The sequence below is a fragment of the Lagenorhynchus albirostris genome, chromosome 17 (assembly GCF_949774975.1).
Source record: "Lagenorhynchus albirostris chromosome 17, mLagAlb1.1, whole genome shotgun sequence".
Lineage (NCBI taxonomy): Eukaryota > Metazoa > Chordata > Mammalia > Artiodactyla > Delphinidae > Lagenorhynchus > Lagenorhynchus albirostris.
Genome location: NC_083111.1, coordinates 73,921,771 through 73,946,021, shown reverse-complemented (window position 1 = coordinate 73,946,021; position 24,251 = coordinate 73,921,771). Strand labels below are relative to the sequence as shown.

The 24,251-nt window shown below is 48.5% G+C and overlaps 2 protein-coding genes across 3 annotated transcripts in view; one reads left to right on the top strand and one right to left on the bottom strand.

Annotated features, from left to right (window-relative positions):
• Positions 1-24,251, bottom strand: part of TG (thyroglobulin) — a 241,635-nt gene that overhangs the window by 66,861 nt on the left and 150,523 nt on the right. The window lies entirely within an intron of this gene.
• Positions 1,451-22,370, top strand: SLA (Src like adaptor). 2 transcript variants are annotated; one of them, XM_060127984.1, is made up of 7 exons: positions 1,451-1,583; positions 10,647-10,746; positions 11,575-11,661; positions 14,592-14,695; positions 16,958-17,089; positions 20,952-21,084; positions 22,010-22,370. In XM_060127984.1, exons 1-7 carry the CDS (start codon positions 1,523-1,525, stop codon positions 22,221-22,223), a joined length of 831 nt encoding a protein of 276 aa, XP_059983967.1. In that variant the 5' UTR covers positions 1,451-1,522; the 3' UTR covers positions 22,224-22,370. The 2 variants fall into 2 exon arrangements, with proteins under 2 accessions (XP_059983967.1, XP_059983968.1); XM_060127985.1 differs by lacking the exon at positions 16,958-17,089.

The following is a 24,251-nucleotide window of genomic DNA, read 5'->3' as shown; positions in this document are numbered from 1 at the left end:
AACAGCACAATGATACTACAATCTCTTGGCTTGAGTTGTAAGTGATAAACTGTCCATGTAAGTAGTTAAAATAGATTAACTTTCAAAGAACACTCACTCTGGTTTTCCTTGTTTCATAATATACCAGGTATCCCCTCCCCACAGTTAGGAAGCGCTGCAGACCTCCCTCAGCCTCTGAAAGGCCTTGCTCTGAGAGCATCCATCTTTCCAGTATCTGAAACTGTAATGCATAAAGGAAGGATGTAAGGCCAAGCTGGGGGTTGGACTAGCTGACTTTGGGACCCTTTCAAACTCATGAGGCATTGCTCTTAAACTGGAGACAAACAATGGGGTGGAATGCAAGTTTCCCAGTGGGCTGGACACCGGCTGGGGGATTCTGCCCCATCAACTGTCTTTGTCCCCAGGAGACAGGAATAGTTCTGTCTAAGGATGTGGCCTTCTTCTCTGTGCCTCAAGCAGCCTGGGAGGACACGTCTATGCTGGAATCATTTAAGTCCTTTTCCAAAATACTTATACAAAGCCCCAGAATTCAAGCTTTTCTCACTATGGACTAACAGAAAACACACAGTAAATGGCAATAACCTACAAGGATTTTATGCCGGGTCGTGTTCTAAGTGTTTCACAGGCTTTATCTATTAACGTTGCAGCCACAACCCAATGTTGTTTTATTATTATTCCCTGAAACAGTCAGGAAAAGGTCGAGAACTTGCCCGAGGTCACCTAGCTTGCACGTGCAGAGCCAGAATTTGAACATTATGGAACAAACCGGAGACTTAGCATCAGCCATTCAAATCCCAGCTCTCCGGTTACATGCTGTGTGACCTTGGGCAAAATCCTTACCTTCTCTGAGACTCAGTTTTCCTTTCTGCAAAATGGGGTTAGGGATGCAGAGATTCTATGATAATCAAAAGTAACAGCAGGTGTCAGAGTGCTGTAGCAGCACGGGAAGCAGGCAGCCAAGAAACTGTATTGTCAGGGTTTTTCACTTGTCACCGTTGCTTAGAGCATGTTGAGAAACTCCAACAGAAGAGAGAAAGTGGAAACAGAAAGTACCCTCTTCTCAGCCCCTTTTGGTTGTGGAGCCACATAACTCCTGAGTTTTAAGAGCTCCGAATGCCAGGACGCTGAGAGTTGAGGGTCAGGGCTCAGGAGAGCCAGGGTGGGGGGATCTGAAAGGCACTCAGTCTGTCACACAAACACTGCCGGCTGCTTGCTGTCAGCCGTGCGGAGGAATGGAAGCTTTCTCCACCGACAGCACTTGCTAGCAACTTCCCTCTCTGCGGTTTTTCTCTGTCATTCCCTTGATAAAAGAAGTAGAGCTGCACAAATGTAACCAACTTTCACGAATCTCATCTTCACATAAAAACACCCGCCTTTCAAGAAGTGAGCTGCCTGAAAGAATGATGCAGGATGTACTCTAAACTGGGTCATTCTCCACCCAGAGGGCTCGTGGCTCACTCTCCGTGTGGATCCCCTGAGCCATTGGCTTCGAGTGGCTTCGACAGCCCGGGGAGAGAGAAAAATGGGAAACAGCATGCGATCTACCCCGGCGCCTCCCGAGAGGCCTCTGCCTAGCCCAGAGGGTAAGTCTGGCTTCTTTGGCGAAGACGGGGCAATGCGGGTGCTGACAGCTGTTAAAACAGGGCAGTGGGTACGTTGGGCTTCCTTATACTTGTCTCTCTCGCTTTGCTTGCGTTAACATGTTTGTAGTTAAATGTTAAAAAAAGATCCACAATGGTGTCCTGGAAGGATGCCGAATCACTGGCACTTTGCGATGGACCTTCGAAGCAGCTGGTTCGATCCTTTTATTTTTTTAAATAAATTTATTTATTTATTTTTGGCTGCACTGGGTCCTCGTTGCTGTGCGCGGGCTTCTCATTGTGGTGGCCTCTCCTGTTGCGGAGCACGGGCCCCAGGCACACGGGCCTCAGCAGCTGTGGCTCACAGGCTCCAGAGCACAGGCTCGGCAGCCGTGGCGCACAGGCCCAGCTGCTCCGCGGCATGTGGGATCCTCCTGGACAAGGGATCGAACCTGTGTTCCCTGGGGTTGGCAGGCAGATTCTTAACCACTGTGCTACCAGGGAAGCCCTGATCCTTTTATTTTATAGGTGGTGAAACTGAGGCCCACAAAGCAAATGTAATTTGTATATTAGCTATTGGTAGAGTCAGATTTCCAACCCAGGTGGGTCTGGTTCTGAAACCTAGGCTCTTTCGTACCATAGCCTGCCAGCTGTGATATAATATTATGATGGGTATATAATACTATCATGAGTATATGATACTATCATGGGTATATGATATTATCATGGGTATATAATGTTACCAAAGCTCTGCTGGAGTGTTTTCAGTGTAACTTTACGAAGCCAGCCACTAGCCCTAGGAAATCTTCCTGAAAGTAAAGGAATCCTTGTGTCCATTGGTAGGATCACAGGGGACAGGCGTTCTAGGGGGAAGGCACAATGTGATGGGTTAATTGAGGATGACAAGAATCAGCTTTTCCCAGAGATGCCAGGCTGAGCCATTCCCCCGAAGCTACAGAGTCTCGTTCAGGGATGGCCCGAGAGCTGGGAGGGGACATCCGCAATGATGATCTAGGCATGTAACATAATGCAAGCATTTATGATATTAGAGATTATAAATTTGAAACTCAAACAATACAAATTAAAAAATAGGAATTTAATTATTAAAATTTCCTTGTAGCTCATGTAAGGCTGAGAGCAAAGCCATCGAGCTCCAGGTTCAGGGGTGCTGGTGGCCACCAACACCCTCTCCTTTATTTCCTAGCAGGACAGTGTGGGTGCACCTGTGGGTCCTTGAGGAGTTAGGAAGGGGATGGTCAGGAGGATGGGTGACCCATCAGTGTCCCCAGGGTGAGTCATGGGGGATTTGGGACACTTGGGCCTCCCGCCTTACATCACAGTACTTGGGGCCTGGTCCCTCCCTCCTAATGGGGGTGACCCCACCTGGTTCCACCATATCCCCTGCAGCACTGAACTGGGTCACATTCACAGGCACAGACGCCCAGCATGGTGCGTGCCGAGCACAGCTCCCCATGAGCGGAGCGGGGACGGAGCCAGGTGCCATGACGCTACCTGCCACTCACTCCGTGACTTCCGGGGCCCTTCAAAAAGGAGCCGCCTTCTCACTTTTTCCAAAGTGGAGACCCCCAACTTATGCACAGTCTCATGACTCCTCAGATGTCCCCACGTGGCCATGCACAGACCTTCCTGCTCTGTCCCCGGCTCCAGTAAAATGCGGGGCGATTCTAGCAACCCTCCTTTCCAGCTCCTCGATACCCCTCCCAGACAGAAGTGGGGGAAGACAGGAAGAATGTTCCCGGAGGGGGGACCACGTGATTAGCTGGAGCTGCGCCGTGGGCCCCCCGAGCGAGCGGGGGAAGCTTTTCCCTCCGATGCAAAGCTCAGAGCTGTGTGCAGTCCTCCTGCTGCCGTGGGGGAGGACCTGGGCCCCTTCCCTCACCTCCTCCAACCCAGCTCAAGTCTCAGTCTCCTCCTCTGGTCATGGCCACTTCTGGAGGACCGACACTGCCAGGCCAGGGCGCCGGCTCCAGGGCAGGGGAGGCACCGCCCACGAGCCCATCGTGTGTGGTCGCCCCTCCCACGGGGCTGGCGGGGCTGGCAGGGGCGGCATGCTTGAGCAAACCCCATGAAAACACGGGCCTCCAAGGACTTGCCCATTTGCCTTTATTTTCTCAATGCAAATCATCATGAAATAAGTTTCTCTTTTTCCACTGTGTGGGTGAGAGGTCACCTCTAGAGAGGAGGGAGAGGGGTCTCCCCGCCCCTCCGCCCCCTGGTTCGGAGAATTCCCCAGGTCGCACCCAGTGTGTGACCCAGGCACAACCACATCAAGCGCTGGCGGGGGGCGGCTTTTCCACCCCCCGCCCCTGAGAAGTTTCCTTTGCGATCGGTCCTGACTTGATTTCCTCTTTTCTCTGACACCTAGTTGAATAAGGGACAGGTGGTACAGTTGATGCTACATTAATTAGTCTTGATTCAAATGATGTAGAGAATGTGGGTTTTCATGGAACAAGCACCTCTCAGGTAACACTCCTGCTTACTCATTTGACTGGTCTCAAATACCTAGGAGGTCATGCGGGAGTGCATTGCTTTGGGCCAACAAACAATTAGTGCTTCCTCTGACATCAGCCTGAGTGGTGGGCCTGAGGCCCTAGGCCCCGCACAGGGGTCAGCAGGAGGCCAACCTGTGGACTTCTAGACCAACAAGTGTCCTGAGCAGGATTGTGAATGCTTTGGAATACGGGTTTGCCCATCGGTTTTCTCCTAAACTAAGCTTTCAAGAACATTCCTGATTAGTCTGGTTCCCAGAGATGAATATCACAAACCCAGAGAGGTAGCAGGGCTTGATGGAAATAGGGCAGGTCTGGAAGTCAAATGGCCTTGTTGGGCTTCTCGTATTGTCCCCTGGGAGCTACCTGACCACAGGTAAGTCACACAGCCTCCCACGAGGGAGGCTCTCACATGGAGATCAGAGCGATCCCCCCCAGCAGTAATGGCAGCACAAAGCAGCTACCTGATACGTGTGGGTAGAAGAACTTTTTTTTTATTTAACTCCATTTAAGGCTATCTGATTGTACTAGGCTGTGTCTAAATGGCCTTCTCCCAAAAAAAGTTTTAAAGTGATAGAATTGGGGATTCCGTGACTTGTTTCCAAATCATCCCAAACAGCTCATTTTCTCTGCAAATTCTACACATGGTTCAGACTCCTGTTTTGGGCCCGACATAGGCGGTACAAAGTTGAATGAGAGCCAGGGAACTCCCAAGGAGTAGGGAAATAGCATATTTCCACCTTAAAAAGAGCATTCAGTCACATTGCTGTGATCTTTTCCCCTCCCTGTTCCTTATCTTCTTATTGCCCTGGCCTAAAGTGAGATCTCACTGGCAGAGGTGGTAACACAAACCCAGACCCCCTTCTGAGCAAGGATGGAAATAATGCTAAACTGTGCATTTACATAGCATCAAGGGTGCTGCCAGGGTGGGTGGAAAGAGGGGCGGGTGGGGCTCTGGGGGAGGAAGAGGGGGCAGGGAACCTCAGAGACAGCAGAACACTTCTCAGAGAGTGGTGCTCAGACCACCTGCCTCGATCCCCTGGGTAATCATCAAAACTGCAGATTCCTGAGCCCCACCCTGGACCTGCTTGTGGGAATCCAGGGGTGGCGGGAGGGAGCCGCACACCTGATTTCGTACAAGCCCCCGGTGCATCTTAAGTCCCCTAAAACTTGCAGACCACAGAGCTACCCCTACACCAGCACACAAGGAGAGAGAGAAGCCAGCTGTCTCCCTAGTGTCTCTCCGCCCTCATTGGCACCATGGGGGTAATTCGAGTTACTTGGTGCTCGGACGTGCCTGTGCATGCCGTGTGCTTTAGACACCCTGGATTCTCACACAGTGCAGGGGTGATCCCGATTATCGTTTCAACTTGGCAGTTGAGGAAACTGAGGGACGAACAGGGTTAGTTACTTGCCCGAGGCCATACGGCTGGGATTTGAAGTCAGTGGCCTGAATCTAGTCCCCGCTCTTCACCCACGCATCACGTGCCTGGAGGGGACAGACTTGCAAGAAGCACATGTGTTTTCTGGAGTGAGAGAGAGCGTGGTCACCAGATTTAATGACACAGACACTCACGCGCCCTTGTGAGGGACACAGACGGGAACCACATCAGATCTTTGACTAGATGCAGGTTTCCCATCCGGTCTCACTTACCCCACTGCTGGTACATACTATGGCTTTAGGTGCAACATGATAATTCAACGTTTATATTGAATGTACAACGTTCGTATACTTAACGGATACCATACAAATTATGATTAGTCCATCAAACCCCTGATTTCACATTGCTTAGGAGGGGACTAAAGGTTTTTTGAAACTGAATTTAACATGAAGAGAAATGCTATTAAGTAAGTGGTAGTGTAGGTGGTACTCAGTTGTGACCGGGAGAAGACCAGGTCATCAAGAACGGAGTCTGCGTCCTCTGCTGATAGGTTACCTGGTTCCAAAACGAGGCCCTCAACTTACTGGTTGTGTGTTCTTGGCAAGACTCTCCACCTGGCTGTACTGTCTGAGAGGTCTGCTCAGTCCCATTCTGCCCCATCTGAGTGATGGAGAAGCCAAGAGCTTTCTGGGCCACTGGGTCTCACTTTCCAGCCCGTAATACAGGACCCACAGGTACAAATGGTTCGTGGTAACCAAGAGAACTCAGTAGATCTTCTATCAGGCCAGTCTGCCTAGCCCTGTCTTATTGTTTCGGTGTGTGTTTGGGGGGTGGGGGGTGTATTTCCAGTAAAAGATACTAAAAGTAAGGTCTGCTTTCACCCCTCCCGAGGCCGTGAGTTTGAGCATGACTCAAGGAAATGCAAAAGCAGAAGCTGAACTCACTGGGTTGGTTACTCCTCTCCCGCCGGCGGCACTGAGCTCCTTGTGTCAGCTCTGAAGGCTCCCTCACATCAGCCTTTGTCTCAGCCTGTCAGGGGTCAAGATCAACTGGGAAGAGCCTGGTAACTACGTCTCAAAAAGGCCTGAGTGGCTTAGGCACCCGACTGTGAGCTTGGAAACCCTCATGCTCTCCCCCAGACGTTTTCCTAACATGCCCCCAAGCCTTGGTTCCTTCACCCTTTAAATAAGAATATATGTTCCACAGCATTGTATTGGAGCAAAGGAAGTAAAGAATGGCTGCTTTTGCAAGATGGTTATAAATGGGATCTACTAAAAGGTTTTCAGCATTTTAAAAGAAATGATAATACTACTCTAAGGAATAATAATGCAGAAAAAGGGCCTGTCCTCTTTTGACCACGTAATATTTGTGGCTAGTAAGCTCTGCCTCAGTCTCCTTCCTTTTTTGGATTCATTTCCTATTTTACACTTTTGTGCAGAGTGTTCAATCTGATTCATTTCCGAGTTGAGCTATCACCAATATTTGGTCTCTTGAATTTCATCTTCTGTTCTCAGCAAACGGAGTTTGTTTTTAGAAGATAAGAATATTTTCAAATTTATGGGACTAGAGGCTTTTCAGAATTTAGAACACTACTGGCTGAGACTGGCCTGGATTACGGCATGATAACCCTACCCCGTGCCATAAACATGATACCAGCTGCCACTGATTGAGGCAGGCTCTATATAGACACTTCCTCATGAATCCTAACCCAATCAGATGAAGCCCATTTTGATATTTCCCAGTTTTATACATGAAGAAATCAAGCTCAGATTGGTTAAAAATAAATCTTTCTCCAACTCGCAGAACAATTAAGTTGAGGAGGTGGAATTCAAGCCAGGCCTGATTTATTTCAAAGCCGGTTCTCTCTCCCGAAAATTCTCCCTGGATTCTCTTTTGTCTGCCCTGCACACTATTCTTCACTTAATCTGTTTCCTTATCTTGAGTCTGCCATAATCCCATCTGCTTCCTCTGAGCTCCGCTTCCCTGTATCACTCATTTATCTGACTTAATTCAAATGCTCTGCTCTCCACAAAGCCAGGGGCTCCAGAAGTCCATAATAGTGTGTTTGAACTTTATGAGCGAACTTAAACTTCCTATCTTGCGTTTATTTCACCGTAGGGACCTAAGCTCAGGGAAGACTTAGCTGGGATCCTGGCCCCCGACCTTGCTTAGAATGGCCGCCCTTCCCACAAAAGTACAAACTGAACTTTCTATCTTCCACTGACTTTGCCTTCTGTTTTTCCAATGCTGGGGAAAAAGGTGATAGGGATGGACCTGAAATCCCTGGCAAATGACCACGCAAAGGCCATAACCTTGAAGCGGAAGCTCCATTGCAAGATTTTCTCAGCAATGTTTGTGTCATAGCTATAAAAAAAATCATTATTATGAAAATTCCACAGGAAACACAACTCTGTTATTGTAAAATTGAAACTCTCCAGCCCCTTAAGCCTGTTTTCCCCGATTGAAACAATTTTTTTATAATGGGATTTTGTTTTTGTTTCTGTTTTTAGCATTATGAAAAGACAGTTGTTCTGTTTCACAGCCTTACTCTTGAATCAGAGATCAAAGGCCCAGCCCCTCTTGTAGACACACAACGTGTTTCAAGTTTCCATTATCGGCACAGATAAATGCTGTGCCTCTCATTTCCACACTTGTTTTTCAAAAGGGGCTGGTTCTGTGATGACCTCCCCACCCCATGCTGCCTGCTGCAGATCAGGTTCCCTTCTCCTGGACCCTTTAAAACCTTAGCCCAGTAGCACTTTCCAAGGTCCTAGTAGCATGGGGACCTCTTCATTTGGTAAATCTGCCTTGGGCATTCTGGGTGGGACAGGACCGGTGCTGGGCTAGGGGCCACAAGACAGCTCCTCCTGAGGTTCACAGCCATTCCCTGATAGCCACACAAATGTAAAAACACACACAACCCTGGCTAATTGCCTCCAAGGAAAAGCCCAGGGCCCAAGAGGGGGTACAAGAGGAGGGCTGGGCCTCTCCGGAGCATCAGACCAGCCTCCCCTCTGGGAGGTGACTTCTGAGTTGATAGAGGTGGGAAGGATGAGAAAGGGGACAGCAGAGTGTAGTTCAGGCAGAGGGAACAGACTGTTCACAGGCTCTGAGGATGAGGGAACCTGGCTGGCTGAGAAAAGCATACAATGGCCTATCTCACAGCTTCAGAGGCAGTGGAGACCATGTTACTAACTGGTCCTTTCATATTTGGGAGCAATTAGTCCAGGAAGGACAGATTTCCATCATGAAAGCATTTTCCAACCCCTCATTTCCCAGACTAACCCACACCTCAGAGGGGAAAATGGGTCCACTCTCAGAGTGGCAAATCAGCCTCAGAACCGGGGCCGATTTACCGGGCAGCTGGTCAAACCCACTCACTGCCCAGCACCTTCCTAGGGCCCCTACCTAACACCGTATCTGCAATTTCGTGCTCTTTTTCTTAAAGAGGACCTCCAAATGTGTATAGGCTTCGTGTCCCACCAAGTCTGGACCCATCCCTTATTAAAACTCAGGACTCCGGGCTTCAAGCCCAACTGCAGTGCCACCTCTAATTATTGGACTGGGCCAGAGCTACACAAGGGAAGAACTCTTTTTATAGCAAAGCAGAGTGTGGGGAGGCCTCCGCACAGGCTCAGGGAAGGTCAGAGGCCTCACTGTCAGCCCTTCCCCGGCGACTCCACTCCTTCTCATGAGCCCTCCCTGCTTTCACTGACTGTGGCCACGGTGAATCACTTGATTTCCATCTCACTGCCTGTGACTCAGCTTCCCCAAGTGAACAATCTGTCTGAGTGCGCTCTTCCATGGTGATCACTCGTTTCTCATTTATTCTTATTCATCCTCATACTTAAGCTCTCTTTCGACTTAGTCTGATAGGGGACATGTGAGTTGGAGACTACAGGACATGTGGGCTCTAAGGGGCAGGGGCTAGAGGTCCCGCATGAGGGGGTCTGGATCCTAGAAAGTGGCCACCAAGCCTGAGGTGCCCAAGTGCTGGCTGGGGTGAAGGGGGCGGGGAATGACCCCTCCCCCCATCAGTGGCGTATTCTCTAGAATGTGAGCTCCGTGACAGCAGGGAGACTTGGCTTGCTTTGTTCGCCATGCTTGGCCTACAGTAGGTGCTCAATAAATAACTGGCAAATGAACGAATAAATGGTATGTTACCCAGAATTTTGAGTTCAGATGCCCAGCAAGCAGACAGACTGATCAACGCAACATCCCAGCAAACAGTGACTGAATTTGCCAATTTGTAGGATATGCTATTTCCCCAGAGACATAGCCCGATATTGCCCTGCAGCTAAGGGATCCGAATTACGGCAAATCACTAAGGCTGTGAAACAAGGCTTTGTTTAGTGTCAGAACGTGACCTCTCATGCTATCTCTTTATCTGTGGTCTACAGTAAGCTGTAGTCACCTGAACCAGAATGAACGAGAGAGCATGCTTTCCTTTTCAAAACTTCACCAGAATTACTTTCAACATGTGTATGATGAGTACTTAATATTTCTTTCACCTTCCCTCCCCAGCAAAAGTCCCTATTAAGTAGATTCCCGACACGGTACCTTCCATTCTACAAGGAAGAAGGGCTTTGTTGAGCTTCAGAGTTAATATCTCCTGACCCTGGTGGGTCCTCAGAACTCACAGAGCCTAAGCCCGACACCCCAACCCTGATACGTTGCAGACATGGGGCCCACAAGCCCCAAGGAGGGTACCTGAGGTGATGGTAATAAGATGGGATGTTTTCACAGCATCTCATTATTCATGGCTGCTGCTACATACTTTCATCTTATCTCATAAAAAAAATCCTGGAAAGAGGTATTATTAGCCCCATTTTAAAGATGGGAAAATCAAGGCTAGGAGGCATTCTAGGACTTGCCCAAGATTATATGGATCAGTAGACACAGGGGCGGACCATGGAGTCAGATCTTATGACCTCAGCTCAAGGACCTCTGGATTCCCATTTCTCAGATGAGAACGTCAGGGCCAGGGCAGGCTTGATCATGAGAGTAGGTCACCTGACCCTCTGGGTTCCTTCAAGCATCCTGTCTCACCATCCCTGAAGAGAGGAGGATCAGCTGAAAATTGCTGTTTCAAAACAATCAAGTGTCTTTAGCTGAAAAGTCCCCAGGAAGATCTTACCTCTGCCTCTACATCCCCTTTGCCTTTGTTTCCCCAGGACTGGACAGCGACTTCCTGGCTGTGCTGAGTGACTACCCGTCTCCTGACATCAGCCCCCCGATATTCCGCCGTGGGGAGAAACTGCGTGTGATTTCTGAGTGAGTGAGCTTTCCAAAACTTCTACAAAGCCCCCAAAAGAAGAACTCGATTTTGGTGGGAATCATTAGATTTTAGCTATAGCTGTCCATTTCCACATGGGCCCTGGTCCTGTTGTGAGGTGAGAAATTTGGCCCATACAACAGGCCTTAATGCTTAATCCTCCTTAGTGCTGCCAGTACTCTAGAGCCTTCCATGGCTCCCCATTGCCTGATGGATAAAATTTAATTCCTTAACTTGGCTTTTGAGGCGCTTTATGATCCAACGACTTCTTCTTATGTTGGCCTCATCTCCCAGACACAGACAGGGTTGATATTATATATTAGTGCAGACTCAGAAAGAGGACACAGAGGTCTGAAAAAAACTTCTGATGATAAACAGAAAGGTATTGCCTTCTAGCCTGTTGTCTCTCCATGATTTGAAATAGGCTATAAAAGAAATAGGGGCTCTGAGCACCTTTTATTTAGATCCTCATTGATGTAGACATGTGAAACTATCTTGGTTAAATCTCAGGGTCTATTTCAGCATAGCAAACATTTATTTTTAAAAAGCCTCCAACTGTGGAAGATCAGCTGGAAACATCATCTGCTCATCCCTGAAAGGTGGCTATTGCCAACTTGTGGGAAGATTTCCTGTTAGCTCAGAATGGGGGAGATACACTTAAAAACTAAATTTTCATAGGGAGAAATTCCAGTTAACATGGCCATTGACAGACCTTAAAAAAGGAACATCCCAATGTATCCCAGGTTAAATCTGATTACTCTCTTCATTCGTTCATTCACTTTGACACTCCCCTATTCACTCTTTTTTATTTGTTCTTGTCCTTCTAGTGAAGGGGGCTGGTGGAAAGCCATTTCCCTTAGCACTGGTCGAGAGAGCTACATTCCTGGAATATGTGTGGCCAGAGTTTACCATGGGTGAGTACATTTCCAAAATAGCATCAATAAAGCATAATCTTTATGCAAGTGACTCAGACATCTGCATAGAGAGATCCCAGCCTGGGACAGTGGAAAGGAAAGTATTGGTTCGAGAGGGTCACTTCTACTCTCAGCTCAGTCCCTAAGGAATGGTGCGACCTTGGGCTAACCTTCCCCTCTCTGAGACTCGATTTCCTCAATAGTAAGACAAATGATGGACCTTGCAGCTCTAATGCGGTGTTCCTGTAGCAATAAGGATTCAGGAACTGTGACCACAGGATGCAGCAGCCAAAAGTCAGTCTAAGTTCAAACCCTGCCTCTGTCACTTACTGGCTGTGTGACAGTGGGCAAGTTGTTCAACATTCTAAGAATCAGTTTCCTTTCCTCACGCGTCAAATAGAGATCATAGTATAGAATGATAGGAATAATAATATACAGTAATGGGACCAAAGTCTAGGGTTGTTAGGAAAATGAGATAGGATAATACATGGAGATCTCTTGAAACCATGCCTGGCTTTACCATCAGCACTCAATACGTAGTAGCTACATTCTTACCAAATCATATCCAGAACACAGAGAACAGGCTCTGACAAAAATGCTTACGTACCCAACCTGACAAATGGAGAAGTCAAGCAGAAAAGGAGACCCTTTAAATAATCGGGCACAGCAGATGAGAAAGCAAGGACGTTGCTTTCCTCTGCAGTTGTGACATGACGGGTGGCCCTGGTGGCCAGCACATCCAGGCCAGGACAGGTGTGTCTCAGCCCTGCTTCCTTGGTGGGGCCTCGCAAAACTTCCTTAACCTCCTTGAGCCACAGTCTCCTCATCTGTCGAGCTACCAAGGCCAGACCTTGGCATATAGGAAGGGAGAAGGGAACTCCACTTTCCATTTGAGGGATCCAGAAATAACTTCCTTACAGTCAGAGAAGGACTCTGCATGCCACCTGCTCACCTGGGGAAGCAGAGCAAACTGCCTGAATATTTGAAGCATAGAATTCAGCGCAATTCATTGCAGTGTTACTGATTTTGATGATGAATACCCAAAATTGTCTCTGTGCTTAGGATGACGAAGCTGAGCGGAGGTGGGGCAGTAGCTACTATGAGAGTTATGTTCTGAAAGAGAAGTGAGTCATGGAACTCTTCTCATCAGCTGTGTGTCATTGATCCATCCATTCACTTAGCAATCGTGCATGGATACCTTCATGTTGAAGATGTGGCGCTGAATGCTGGCAGGAGCAGGGAGTGAGGAACCCAGATGAATAAGATGTAATCCTGACACTATAGCACTTCCAATCTAGCAGATGCAATAAATGTTCTTAAAATATATAACAGGAAGAGAGGCGTTGCAGCATAGCGGTTATGGAATTCGAAAAATGCATCTCAATTCTAGCTCTATAAGTTGCAACGTGGGTAACTTGGATAAATTACTTAATCGCTCTGACCTGCAGTATCCTCATCGGTGAAAGAGAGATAATACTACCTGTCGTAGGGGGTTAATATGAGGCTTAGATTTCAAGTGCTTAATATGGTATGTGGCCGATAATTAGTATTCATGCATGGCTGTTGTTACTGTCATTGTTTTATTGTCTTCATATTCATAAGTGGAATTTCATGTAAGGACTTGAAAGGATGAATGTCATGTATGCTGCAATAATTAATATGCCATACACTATGGAGACCTAAGGGAATAGTTGAAGTATTTGGCCGAATATGGTGTCATCATGATCTTAGTAACAAAATCTTTCTTGGAGACCAGTACATAAATAAACGGTATGGGATGTTATGCCTGCATGTCTTCTCACACATGGTGCTTCAGGAGCCCTCAGCCAGCCCCGTCAATGGCCCGCTTTCATGCCACAGGGAATGTTAAAGAGTGAGAAACAGCAGAGTGTTAATATTGGTCACAGCATGCACTCATCCAGACGTGTGATTGAAAGCCAGGGCACGTTCATTGAAACAGAGTCAGTTAAAAAAGGATGTACAATTGCTTCCGAGTACACACCAGCCAGCTGCTAACAGCATTTCCTTCCACGCTGAGATCTGGCCCAGCCTGGTCTGAAAAACGAGAAGGGCCCTTCCCTTTAGAACACAGATTCCTTTGTGTCCCGAGCTGCTTTCTAAAGCGTATTCAAAGTGCCCACTCTCCTCTGGAAGGTGAACATTACATTGAAAAGCTGGACTACAGTATTACAACTGCTTTTTTTAATTGTTAAGTGAAAAAAAAGCAAGAAACGTATGGAAATGCATCATGCAATGACAACTGAGTTTAAAATATCTTGAAAAGAGAAGACAAGGAGGAAATAGAATGAATGCAAGGTGGGGCATCACGTGGTGAAATTAGGCACCACCATTTTTTTCTTTTTTCTTTCCTCCCTCTCTCCTTCCCCCTCCCTTCCTTCCTTCCTTCCTTCCTCCCTCCCTCCCTTCCTTCTTTCCTTCCTTTCTCATGTTCATTCATTCATTCACTCACAGATATATACCAAGCTTGATAACCTGGACACAAAGGCAAAACCTCAAACGACAGACACAGTCCCTGCCCCCATGGGTGGAGGAGCCGGGTAGTCAGAGTATCAGGGACATAGACATTAAATAAACTACCAAATAGGTCCCTTATCACATTTTAGGATGCTTTTATATAATACGGAATGGGCACAATGCAGCTGGCATTTGAGAAACAGGATAAGAAAGATGCTTTGTGCATCTCTGTGTCCTAATTATCCAATGTAACACCTGGCTTGCAGTGTGTACTTGGGAATTTTATTTGAAAGATTAAATGAATGAATGAACTGTTAATTGCCTTGCTCTTTTTTTTTTTTTAATTCCAACAGAGGGTTTTATATTAGCTGGACCTGGATCATTTCTGCATCCCTCCTGTCTTTCTTGGGGGAGGGTGTATTCAGGATACTCATGGCTGTCTTTCTTCTCCCCAGCTGGCTGTTTGAGGGGCTGGGCAGAGACAAAGCTGAGGAGCTGCTGCAGCTGCCAGACACGAAGATCGGCTCCTTCATGATCAGGGAGAGTGAGACCAAGAGAGGTGAGCAGCCTCCAATTCATCTTTCCGTACGTGGGTCAGACATGCAGGCTTTGCTCCGGGCTGACTCATTCACTACCTGGCTCAGGTTCCCTCCTCCTATGAGGCATGCAAATCACTCCGGCGCGGTGAGCTCCCAACAGCCCACACACCATCAGTGCGGCCAGCACCGAAGCAGGGGGCAGTGACCTGGGGCGGGGGGGGGGGGGGCGTCGCTGGCGCAGGCTCTGACCCACAGCAGGCCTGGCAAACCTGTTGTGTTCTTACTACACAGCAGACCTTCATTCTTAGTCCTGGCTGTGCCCTACAATGAAATCAAGCAGCTTAGAGAATCGGGACCAGCAGATTCACCATGACCTTCACTGTTTTAATTTTCATACATCCTACGCACTAAATAATTCAGTGAAAAAGAAATAGCCGGGCTTCGTCATGGTTCGAAGCAAGGGTCCCGAACTCTAGTTTGGCCTGCGTGAATTACTAAGAAGTCACCTCTTCTCTCTAAGCCTAAGTTACCTGCTTTATAACATGGGATTAATAATAGGAAAATACTTGGCAGGTGTCTGGAATGGCGTATACACTTAAGCTCGCAGAAGCAAAACATTAATAGCCTGGGCTTACTCAGGCTAACTGAGAATTGATATTAACTTCTTAAATATAGAAAATACTTTCAAGGTCTTAGCCTGCTTCCTGTACGTTCGCTATCAAAGAAGAGAAAATGTGGTATGTGAGACTATTTCCCGTGCACTTATTAAGCACCAGAGCTACCTGGTGCCGGATGGAGCCCTCCACCAAAATGGGCACCAGCTTTCCTTTGGGGAAGCAGGGACCACATATGTGTAGATTAAAATTTTAAAAAAAGCCAGGAACAGCTTTTCTCTCCAAAACCTGAATAAGCCGGGTAAGAGCAAAAGCAAAGCAAAGGCAAAACTTCCTGTGCAGGTCCCAGGGATCTCCCGAGGCAGGAGACCCAGACTCCGGCATGGCCGGGGCGTGGCGGGGGACGGACCCAGTGTGAGTTGCCAGAGCTGATCTAAAAATAATCAGGCCGAGCTGCGGCCGAGCTGGGGCCCAGGTGGGGGGCCCAGGCCCTGCTCCCTTGGGTATGCAAAGTTCTCTTAAGTTTCCACCTGCTACCCTTGACCTACTCACCATACTTCCAGTCCCTGCTGACATTACCGGAAGACACAGGCTGAACTGACTCACAGGGCGGGCCTGGGACAGAGCGGCGAGGGACACCCGGCAGAATGCTCGCAGGCCTGCTCTAGGGGGACAAAGTGGGGCTGCCACTTCCAAGCTGTGTGCCTCAGGCTATTTCACGCAGTGCTCGAGCCTCAGTCTCTCCGTCTATATAGTATTTGAGAACAATACCTCCCAGAGTCTTTTCTGAGAATCATCAGAGACGTTGCTATGGAATAGCTCAGTACCCAGCCCAGCACATGCAGCAAAAACTCAGCAAGTACAAGTGCCCCTCCATCTCACTGCTTCGCCAGCCTTTTCACTCCTCGAACCTCAGAAGACAGAGCAGGAAGGACTCTTAAACATGACCTAAGCTCAATTCCCTCACTTTCCATTTGGGGAAGTCGAGGCTAAGAGAGGTAGTGGCAGGTGCTCACCCAAAGTTCTACTCTGATTAACCCATCTTGGGTCATTACTCTCATGGTGCTGAAGGAGACAAAACACATTTCATGTTGCCTAGGAATACTCAGAAAAATGTCTTAACTGCCACAGTTCCTAAATTTCTGAGAACACCAAGCATAAGTCAGAGGCAAAACGGACCAGGAAAAGGGGGCATAACTGTAAGGGCCCCTCAACTGTGTGATGGAGGAAAACGACAGCACAAATACCTTGGAGTGTGAACTTGGGAAAGACTCAAGAATGACCGCAGATCCGGGATGTACAGGATGCAATCCAACTCTAGTCATTTCATTTCGTCTAAGGACCCACAAAAGGATGTGGAAGCCCCCAGAATGGTAACTCACAAAGCAAAGACTTATTCCTTGCATTTGAACACCAGCATTGCAACAAGGTTAATGCAACTGGGCTGCTCAAATACTATGCTCCTGGGGTCTCTAAAGAGTGAGCTACAACCAAGCAGACAGGGTTTGAGCAGCCGTTGCTCAAAACACAAAAGCATGTGTCTGGGTACCACCATCATATCACAAGGCTGAGAAGGTCTCTCTGCCTCAGCGGTGGTGGGCTCCTTAGCTGGCGGCCCTTGGGTGGGGACACATGGAATGCCACTGACTCGTCCTTCACTTCCTGCAGGTTTTTATTCGCTCTCGGTTAGACACCGGCAGGTGAAGCATTACCGCATCTTCCGTCTGCCAAACAACTGGTATTACATTTCCCCAAGACTCACCTTCCAGTGCCTGGAGGACCTGGTGAACCACTATTCTGGTAAGAAACACTCCATTGGGACCAATACATGACGCCCCTCTTTTCTAACTGCCCCTACCCCGGGCACTCAGGCTAGGCTGCACACGGGTCACCAAGACATGCCAGGTGGTTTACTTTGCTCTCTTGCCCATCCTGGCTTCTTCATATGCTCTTTTCTTTTTAATTCAGACTGTAAATTTCAGGCTAAAACAGACTGAATGTGAAGGCTGCCTAAGGAAGTAAAATGCAGCCAACCTCAACTTCACCCCCTCTCTACCTGTAAGTGCAACGACTTAGGATGCCCCTACATTCACAACCACAGACAGTCTGCACTTCCTTAAGTGGACTGTACGCTTGGGCCTCCGGGGCTTTGCTCTGAAATGCCGCTCATTTCCCCTTTTCTGCATGTCAAAATCCTCATCAACCTTCAAGGCCAACAGGCCTTGAAGCCCTAAGAGTCAGAAAACTAATGGTCTGTTTTCTCTGCTCTCCTAGCATGTCAGGTGTTTTTCTCCCTAGAACTCTGGGCGTCCTGCCCAGTGACCTAGTTAACTGTGTACTGGTCTGTGTTTCCCAACAAGCTCTTAGACATCAGGGATTATACTTTGTTCATCCATATGTCCTCCCTGGGCCCAGGAGAGAAGTCCAAATGTTTCATGCTGACCAGGATGGGGTGCATCCTCCAGGATGGCGGAAGCAGAGTGGGGTTTGATGGAGGCAATGATACAGTGTGCAGAGTTGGAAGAGGACCTTCGTGTTAGATTGGGGAAGGCCTGAATGCCAGGTCAGGAGTTAGAGTTTTATCCTATGGAAAAGGGAGAAATAGTAAAAAGGTGGCTGCATTTCTAAGAGTTGGCTCTGGAACCTTCTTGTGTTCATATCCCAGATCTGGGCAACCTTGGGCTGGCGGTCCACCTTTGTGCCCACATTTCTCCAGATAAGGCAGGTGCTGACTGTTCCTACCGCGCGGATGCTGTGAGGTCCGCTGAGTTAGAGCATGGAAAGTGCTGACGAGAGCGCCGGCCACTCAGACGTGGGATCCTGCTATGTGAGCCACTGTTCCCCGGCCAGGAGGGCTCCCTCCTCCCTGCTTCTGCCTTGTGAAAGGGAGGAAGACAGAAGCTGCTTTCCCTTTGTAAGCATCTTCCCCCTTCTGGGCTCAGGATGTCTGACCCCACACCCTGGCTTCTTTAGGATGTGGGATCTTGAAGGGCATTTCAAGGTGAAAGGAGGAGTCCACGGGGCTGGGTTATCACACCTGGCCTGGGAGAAGTGCAGGTCTGGAAGGAGGAATGGCCGCTATGGAAACCCAGGCCCAGGCTCCGGTATGGGCTCCGTGAGACCGTGGGCAAATACCTTCACTTCTCAGAGCCCCGGATCCCCATTCACGGAAGGTGGATGAGAGCAGCGCCCCCTGCAGGTGGTTGTCATGATTATTGAACACGAAGGTGAACGTAACATGTTTATCACAGCCTGGCACGTGGCGGATGCAAAATAAATGATAACAAATATTACTCCCATGATACCTCAACACCTAGCAGCTTAGCTAAAAATGAAAGAGGAAGGGAGTCCTGGAAACAGTCAGCTTTTACTGATCATGAGTCAAACTTGGTTGTGGTATTTGGCTTTTAATAAGAATCTTCTGAGAGGTGTGGTGACCATAAGTTTTGCATAGACAAAAGCAAACATGAAAAGGATGCTGGCCCAGCAAAGATTTTTATGGACCAGGAGGTCCACACGGCTTCCAGGCCGCAGACGCTCGAGGATCTCACGCCAGCGCAGAAGCAGCGCCTTCCAAAAATGCACCCCTGGCCATCGCATCAGCACAGGGATCGCAGTCAGCAGTCACCTCTGTGAATGACTGAAAAGGGTCTGGATGGAGGCCTGAAAGGCTTCCGGTGCCTTCAGGACCTCAAGGGGGGAATAATGTGGCCAATTTATGTCCCACCAGGTGCTTCCTAAAGGCGCAGAATCAGAGAAGATGTGCGCTAAGCGACGTGAACAGACAATTTTGTTTTATGAGTTACTTATATTTATTATCCTGTGCTCTTGGGAAAATTATTTACTATCTCAGAGCCTCAGTTTCTGCATCTATAAAGTGGGGATTAAAATGCCTCATAGGATTATTGTTAGGACCAAAGAAAATAATGCCTGTGAACTGGCTGTGGCCCTGACCCCAGGGGCCTTGTTTTCTTCATCCCCTAATGGATGCAACAGTACTGACGGCCCAGAGTGGCTCGGGGCGCCCTGAGCCGGCACATGCCGCGCTCGCCCAGCGCCGGGCTCAGCCTACGTGCTCAGAAGCGTTCGTCCTCTTCTTCTTTGCCAGAATGTATTTCTCAGCCTAAGTGTTAACCTTGCTAAGGAAGGAGGTTCCCCCGCCTGTGCTATCTCCTGCAGCTGGTTTCTTTTGTCTTTGTGTCTGACTCAGTCTCCGTTGCCTCCTAATCTGGGAGGGCGTTTCAATTCCCAACCTGTGACAGGTAATTATTGCAGATTCACATCCAGTTAAGCTCCCTGTAACCTCAGGGTCCAATCTCACATTTCTCAGTGTGAGCCAGTGTGGGCGGACAGTTGAGTTCACGGGGAAAATCACATGGAGACGCAGCATTGTTGACTGCCACCCTCTGACAGCCTGGGCTTGCCTCTTCAGCTACCATTACCTTTTGTTCTTCGGCAAGGACACCCCAAGAGCTGCATCAATAAGCTGGGAGGTGGAGCCTGCCTTAGGGGCGATGAGCTTCCTAAACCCTGGTGATTTATGTGCTCGGGGCTGGGGTGGCGTTGTCCTGAGAGGCCAGTGGCAGCTCACATCCTTGGCCACCTCATCTCCCCCAGGACGTGAGACCCACTGCGCTCTTCGGCCTCAATAGGGCCACACAGAATCTCCTCTGTCTGTAAGAACACCTGAGCCCAGCAGGCTCGAGTCTTTCTCATGATGTCATGGGCTACGGGAAGGCTTCGAAGAGACGGAGGCTCTACCTTAAAGCTCCTGGAAAGATGGGGGACCATGGAAACTCAGCTATGTCCTACTAGCAGAGGGATAAGAGGAAAGGATTTATTTAATTTTCATCCTCTTTGTATCTAGGGTAGAGAAGAGAGATGTTTCTTCCTTTTTTTCTTCGTCCATTTTCTCCATTTGCCTTTTATCTTTTTTCTCCTCCTATTTCTGTATCTTTTATCCTTTTTGTTCTGTCTTTGCTTCTTCCCCTCCCTCCCTCTCTCTACCTCACTCCCTCCTTCTCTCTCCATCTTCCCCCCTCCCTTCCTTCCTCCCTTCCTTCCTTCCTTCCTTCCTTCCTCCCTCCCTCCCTCCTCCCTCTCTCTCCCCCTTCCTTTCTGTCTTCTTTCCTTGTTTCCTTTATCTCCCTTTCTTCCTAAAGATGCATTAGCTCCACCCATGCTGTACTGAGCCCCTTCTGTGTGCTGTGGGGGAACACACATTGCACACATCTCCCCCACCGCCACGCACACAGGAGGCTCACCTGAAGCGGATGGCCCTGCACCTTGCTGTGAAACCACTGAGTCTGGGCCCTCATGCGAGTGCTCTGCCAGCTGTTCTCTCTTGGTAGCACAGTCCCCTCATCCAACAATTGAGGAAACAGGTTCAGAGAGGGTCAAGGTGGTTCACTATCTGGGCGGAGCTGAAACTCAAACCCAAGTTTGGTGGATTCTGGATCCTAAACCCTTCTCTTTACTTGTGTCAAGCCAAGCACGGTGTGTACCCAGGACACGTTAATATTTCTTCAACAGGTGGGCACGTGACTCTCAGCCCCTCTCAGATCTCAGCCTCCATTCCCCCTTGTGAATATCCAGGGCCCCGCACCTCACACTGGCCGGGGCATCCCACAGTCGCTGACTGGTTCTCTGCTTCCCTCCTCAGAGGTGGCCGACGGCCTCTGCTGTGTGCTGACCACGCCCTGCCTCACTCAGACCACGGCTGCCCCAGCAGTGAGGGCCCCCGACGCACCTGTCACCTTGCGCCAGAAGACCTTCGACTGGAAGAGGGCGTCCAGGTGTGTGTCTGCGTGTGCATGAGTGTGTGTGTGTGTGTGTGTGTGTGTGTGTGTGTGTCCTCCATGAACGAACGTGTAAGTCCCAAACCAGCACGTGAGCCTGGCACATGAACACCATGGCCAGTTACCGCTGGCCCTGCTAAACCCTCGCTCTGAGCAGATGCAGACCGCAGGAATCCCACTGTCCCCTGGGAGGCAGACCCAGCCTCAGGCCTCATGCCCCGGGTGGCATGGCCCTAGCAACTTCCCGCCATGGCCTCAGTCCCCGCAGTTGTGCAAACATTTATTGAGCCCTCCTTTGGTGTTAGCTGAATATTTTCTAGCTGAACGATACCATCTTGCTTTTTTCTAATTGTTAGTATCCTAACAATTAGAGAATAACACAAAAATCAATCTTGTACAAATTTAATATTACTGTAAACTTAATCTTGAAGGTAAACATACAAGCAAAATCCTAAGGCAGCTTCATTTTTTTAAGGGAAAAAAAAATCTTCCCTTATTTGTTCTATTTGATTGTTAGCTATTGCATTTTTAGGGGTATCTGTAGTTGGAATTATCTGTAGTTGGGGTTATCGTATTAATTAAACACCGATCCAGACATCCCATTGGCAAATTCAAAGAAAATCAGTCATCAGAATTGCCTGGGAAATGAATAAAACAGCTCCTCCTTGTAAATATCATGAAGAATATTCATTAAAATTTATAGTTGGAAGTTTTAGCCATCCAAGGAAATGGCAGTTCAGAGAGGTTGAGTGATTTCTCCAAGATTACACAGCCGCAAATGCAAGAAGCAGAATTAGAATGTTAGATATATATTAACCAGGCTCTTCATTTGTTTTTCTACCTTTTCTCATTCTTTTGTCCTCCATCCCACTATGTCCCTCTCTTTTGCCCCTTTCTCTGTCCACTTTCTGCCCACTCGCAGACGGCAAGATGACCCGGAGGGGGCTGAGAACCCACTCAGTGTGGATGAGTCCCTTTTCAGCTACGGCCTTCGGGAAAGCATCGCCTCCTACCTGTCCCTGACCGGGGATGACAGCACCTCCTTCGATCGAAAGAAGAAAAGCGTCTCTTTGATGTACAGTGGAAGCAAAAGAAAGAGCTCTTTCTTCTCGTCAACGCCGTACTTTGAAGACTAGCCCGAGAACAGACAACATGGTGTTTGCACAAAGTAACAGAGGTTCAAACTGTCACCTGGGATCTTGCAGAAAGGCACGGTTTCCTGGTCCCTGGGGAACCCCACATCTTCCAGAAGCCAAGAGAAGCCACATGGAGAATTGAACTCTCATCTTCTCTATCTGCGTCATGACAAAGGGAACCCCTCTCTGGCATTTGATCAGGCACATTGCAAAATGTGGACTCCTGGCATCTTCAGGCGAGGGTTCAGAAGAGCCCTGCGTGTGTGCATGTGCACGCCACATTTGTGGGAAAGACAAAGATGCTCTCTCACAGGAACGTGCCCAACCAAGGACCACTCTCCAACACACCGCCCAGGTGGACTCACTCTGAGGTCCCTGAAGAAAACCTCTGAATGAGATAAGCCTGAGAAGAAGATGAGCCAGAAACTGTGGCCTGGCAGAAAGTCTGGGTTTGCAAATTGATCTCCTGCATTGAACTTTTGTAACCAATCTGTAAAGAGACCTCTGGGATATGGCTCCTCTCTTTTTAAGGGAGTTCAGTGACACTAAATGCTAACCTTCCTTACGAGCCCTGAATGGGGAGATCCCTTTGGGCTTCTCGTTCCAAAGCTACGTGTGCAGAAGTCAGATGGCCTCCCTACTTCTGCTGAGACCACGAGTAATGGGGGAGGGGGGCGGCTGCTGACAGTGAAAGCGCGAGGGCAGGCCTGGCACTGCGCAAGATTTCATGAGGTCGCCGACCACAGCTCACAGCACAGGAAGAGCTTCCCTGGGGTGCTGAGATTCTTGTCTATATTAATGCATCAATTACTCATTCATGACAGTGACTGCCAGAAGCGGCACTGTGTTAAGTTCTGTGTAAGGTGTCAGGTCAAAAATATGTATATGTGTGTGTGTGTGTGTGTGTATATATATATATATATATATAGAGAGAGAGAGAGAGAGAGAGAGAGAGAGAGAGGGAGAGAGCGAGCGGGAGGGGCCCCAGCAGTGTAGACAGGGAGAAAAGTGTATAAACAAATATTGTGAAAGGGGGCTGTAGAAGCAGAAATCAGCTCACAGCTTTGGGTGGGAGTGGGGTCAGGTGAGGGTGACCCAGGAGCTCATGTTTCAGCTGGATCTTTAAACAGTGGAACGGTTGGTTGGACTGGGTAAGTGAGAATGGTTGGATTTTTTGAAAAAAGGAAACTGATAAGTTCTAAAGGAATAACGCATCCAGTATCTTATTCTAAAAAGAGTCTGGCAGCCACAGGAATAAAAATGCTCAGCTCTAGAAAAGATGGGAATTGGAGTGGCTTAATTCTGTCAAACATAATTCTAAGAGACGAAAGAGAAAACATAGCAAAGTTCTAGAGCAGAAGAAGCCTTTATCTCCAGATCCTGTTAGGAAGGGGGCTGCAGATGTCGCCGTGACGCATTTTCCCAGTTGCAAAGGGATTCAGGGGGAGGAGGGGCACTGCCAACAGGAAAGGTTTGTCTGTCCAGTATATATGCATTCTGTCCATCTGAGATCACTGCGCTGGTGGTGTGTGCACACGCGCTTACATGATTTTCTGTATCATCAGATTCCAGTGTGTTTATCCAAGAAGACACTTGTGGTTTCCTCAACATTCCCCAAAGGCTGTTTCTATAGAGCCAGCCAATGTATGGGAAATGAATGTAGCTCTGGGGACCTCGGCTTCCGCCATAAGGCAGGGTGACCTGGTGAACACCTGTGTATACAGCGTCTTCTGTATTGTTTTCTGTTGTGATTCACGTGGGTGGAACATTTGGGGAATAGGCGGAGGGATTTCTAAGTGGGAAGCATTACGCTTTGCTAAATCATGTATGTATTCCTGATTAAAATAAACCTAATGAATATTTAATTCTTGGAAAGTGGGGAGAGCTTCCTGGGTGAGGCTGGTGGGTGGTTCGTCTAGAAGCTCTGTGGGTTTCGAACTTTCAAATAAACTTGCAGCTGGAGAGAGAGGAGACCAGGGAACACGAGACGAACCCGCATTGGTTAGTATCTTGGTTTCTTCTTGAGGT

Excerpts from the sequence above, each read along its gene's own strand:
- SLA (XM_060127984.1), top strand. The coding sequence starts at position 1,523 with ATGGGAAACAGCATGCGATCTACCCCGGCGCCTCCCGAGAGGCCTCTG. Across the intron at positions 11,662-14,591 it reads GTGGCCAGAGTTTACCATGG|CTGGCTGTTTGAGGGGCTGG; the intron begins GTGAGTACATTT and ends TCTTCTCCCCAG. Across the intron at positions 14,696-16,957 it reads GGAGAGTGAGACCAAGAGAG|GTTTTTATTCGCTCTCGGTT; the intron begins GTGAGCAGCCTC and ends CACTTCCTGCAG.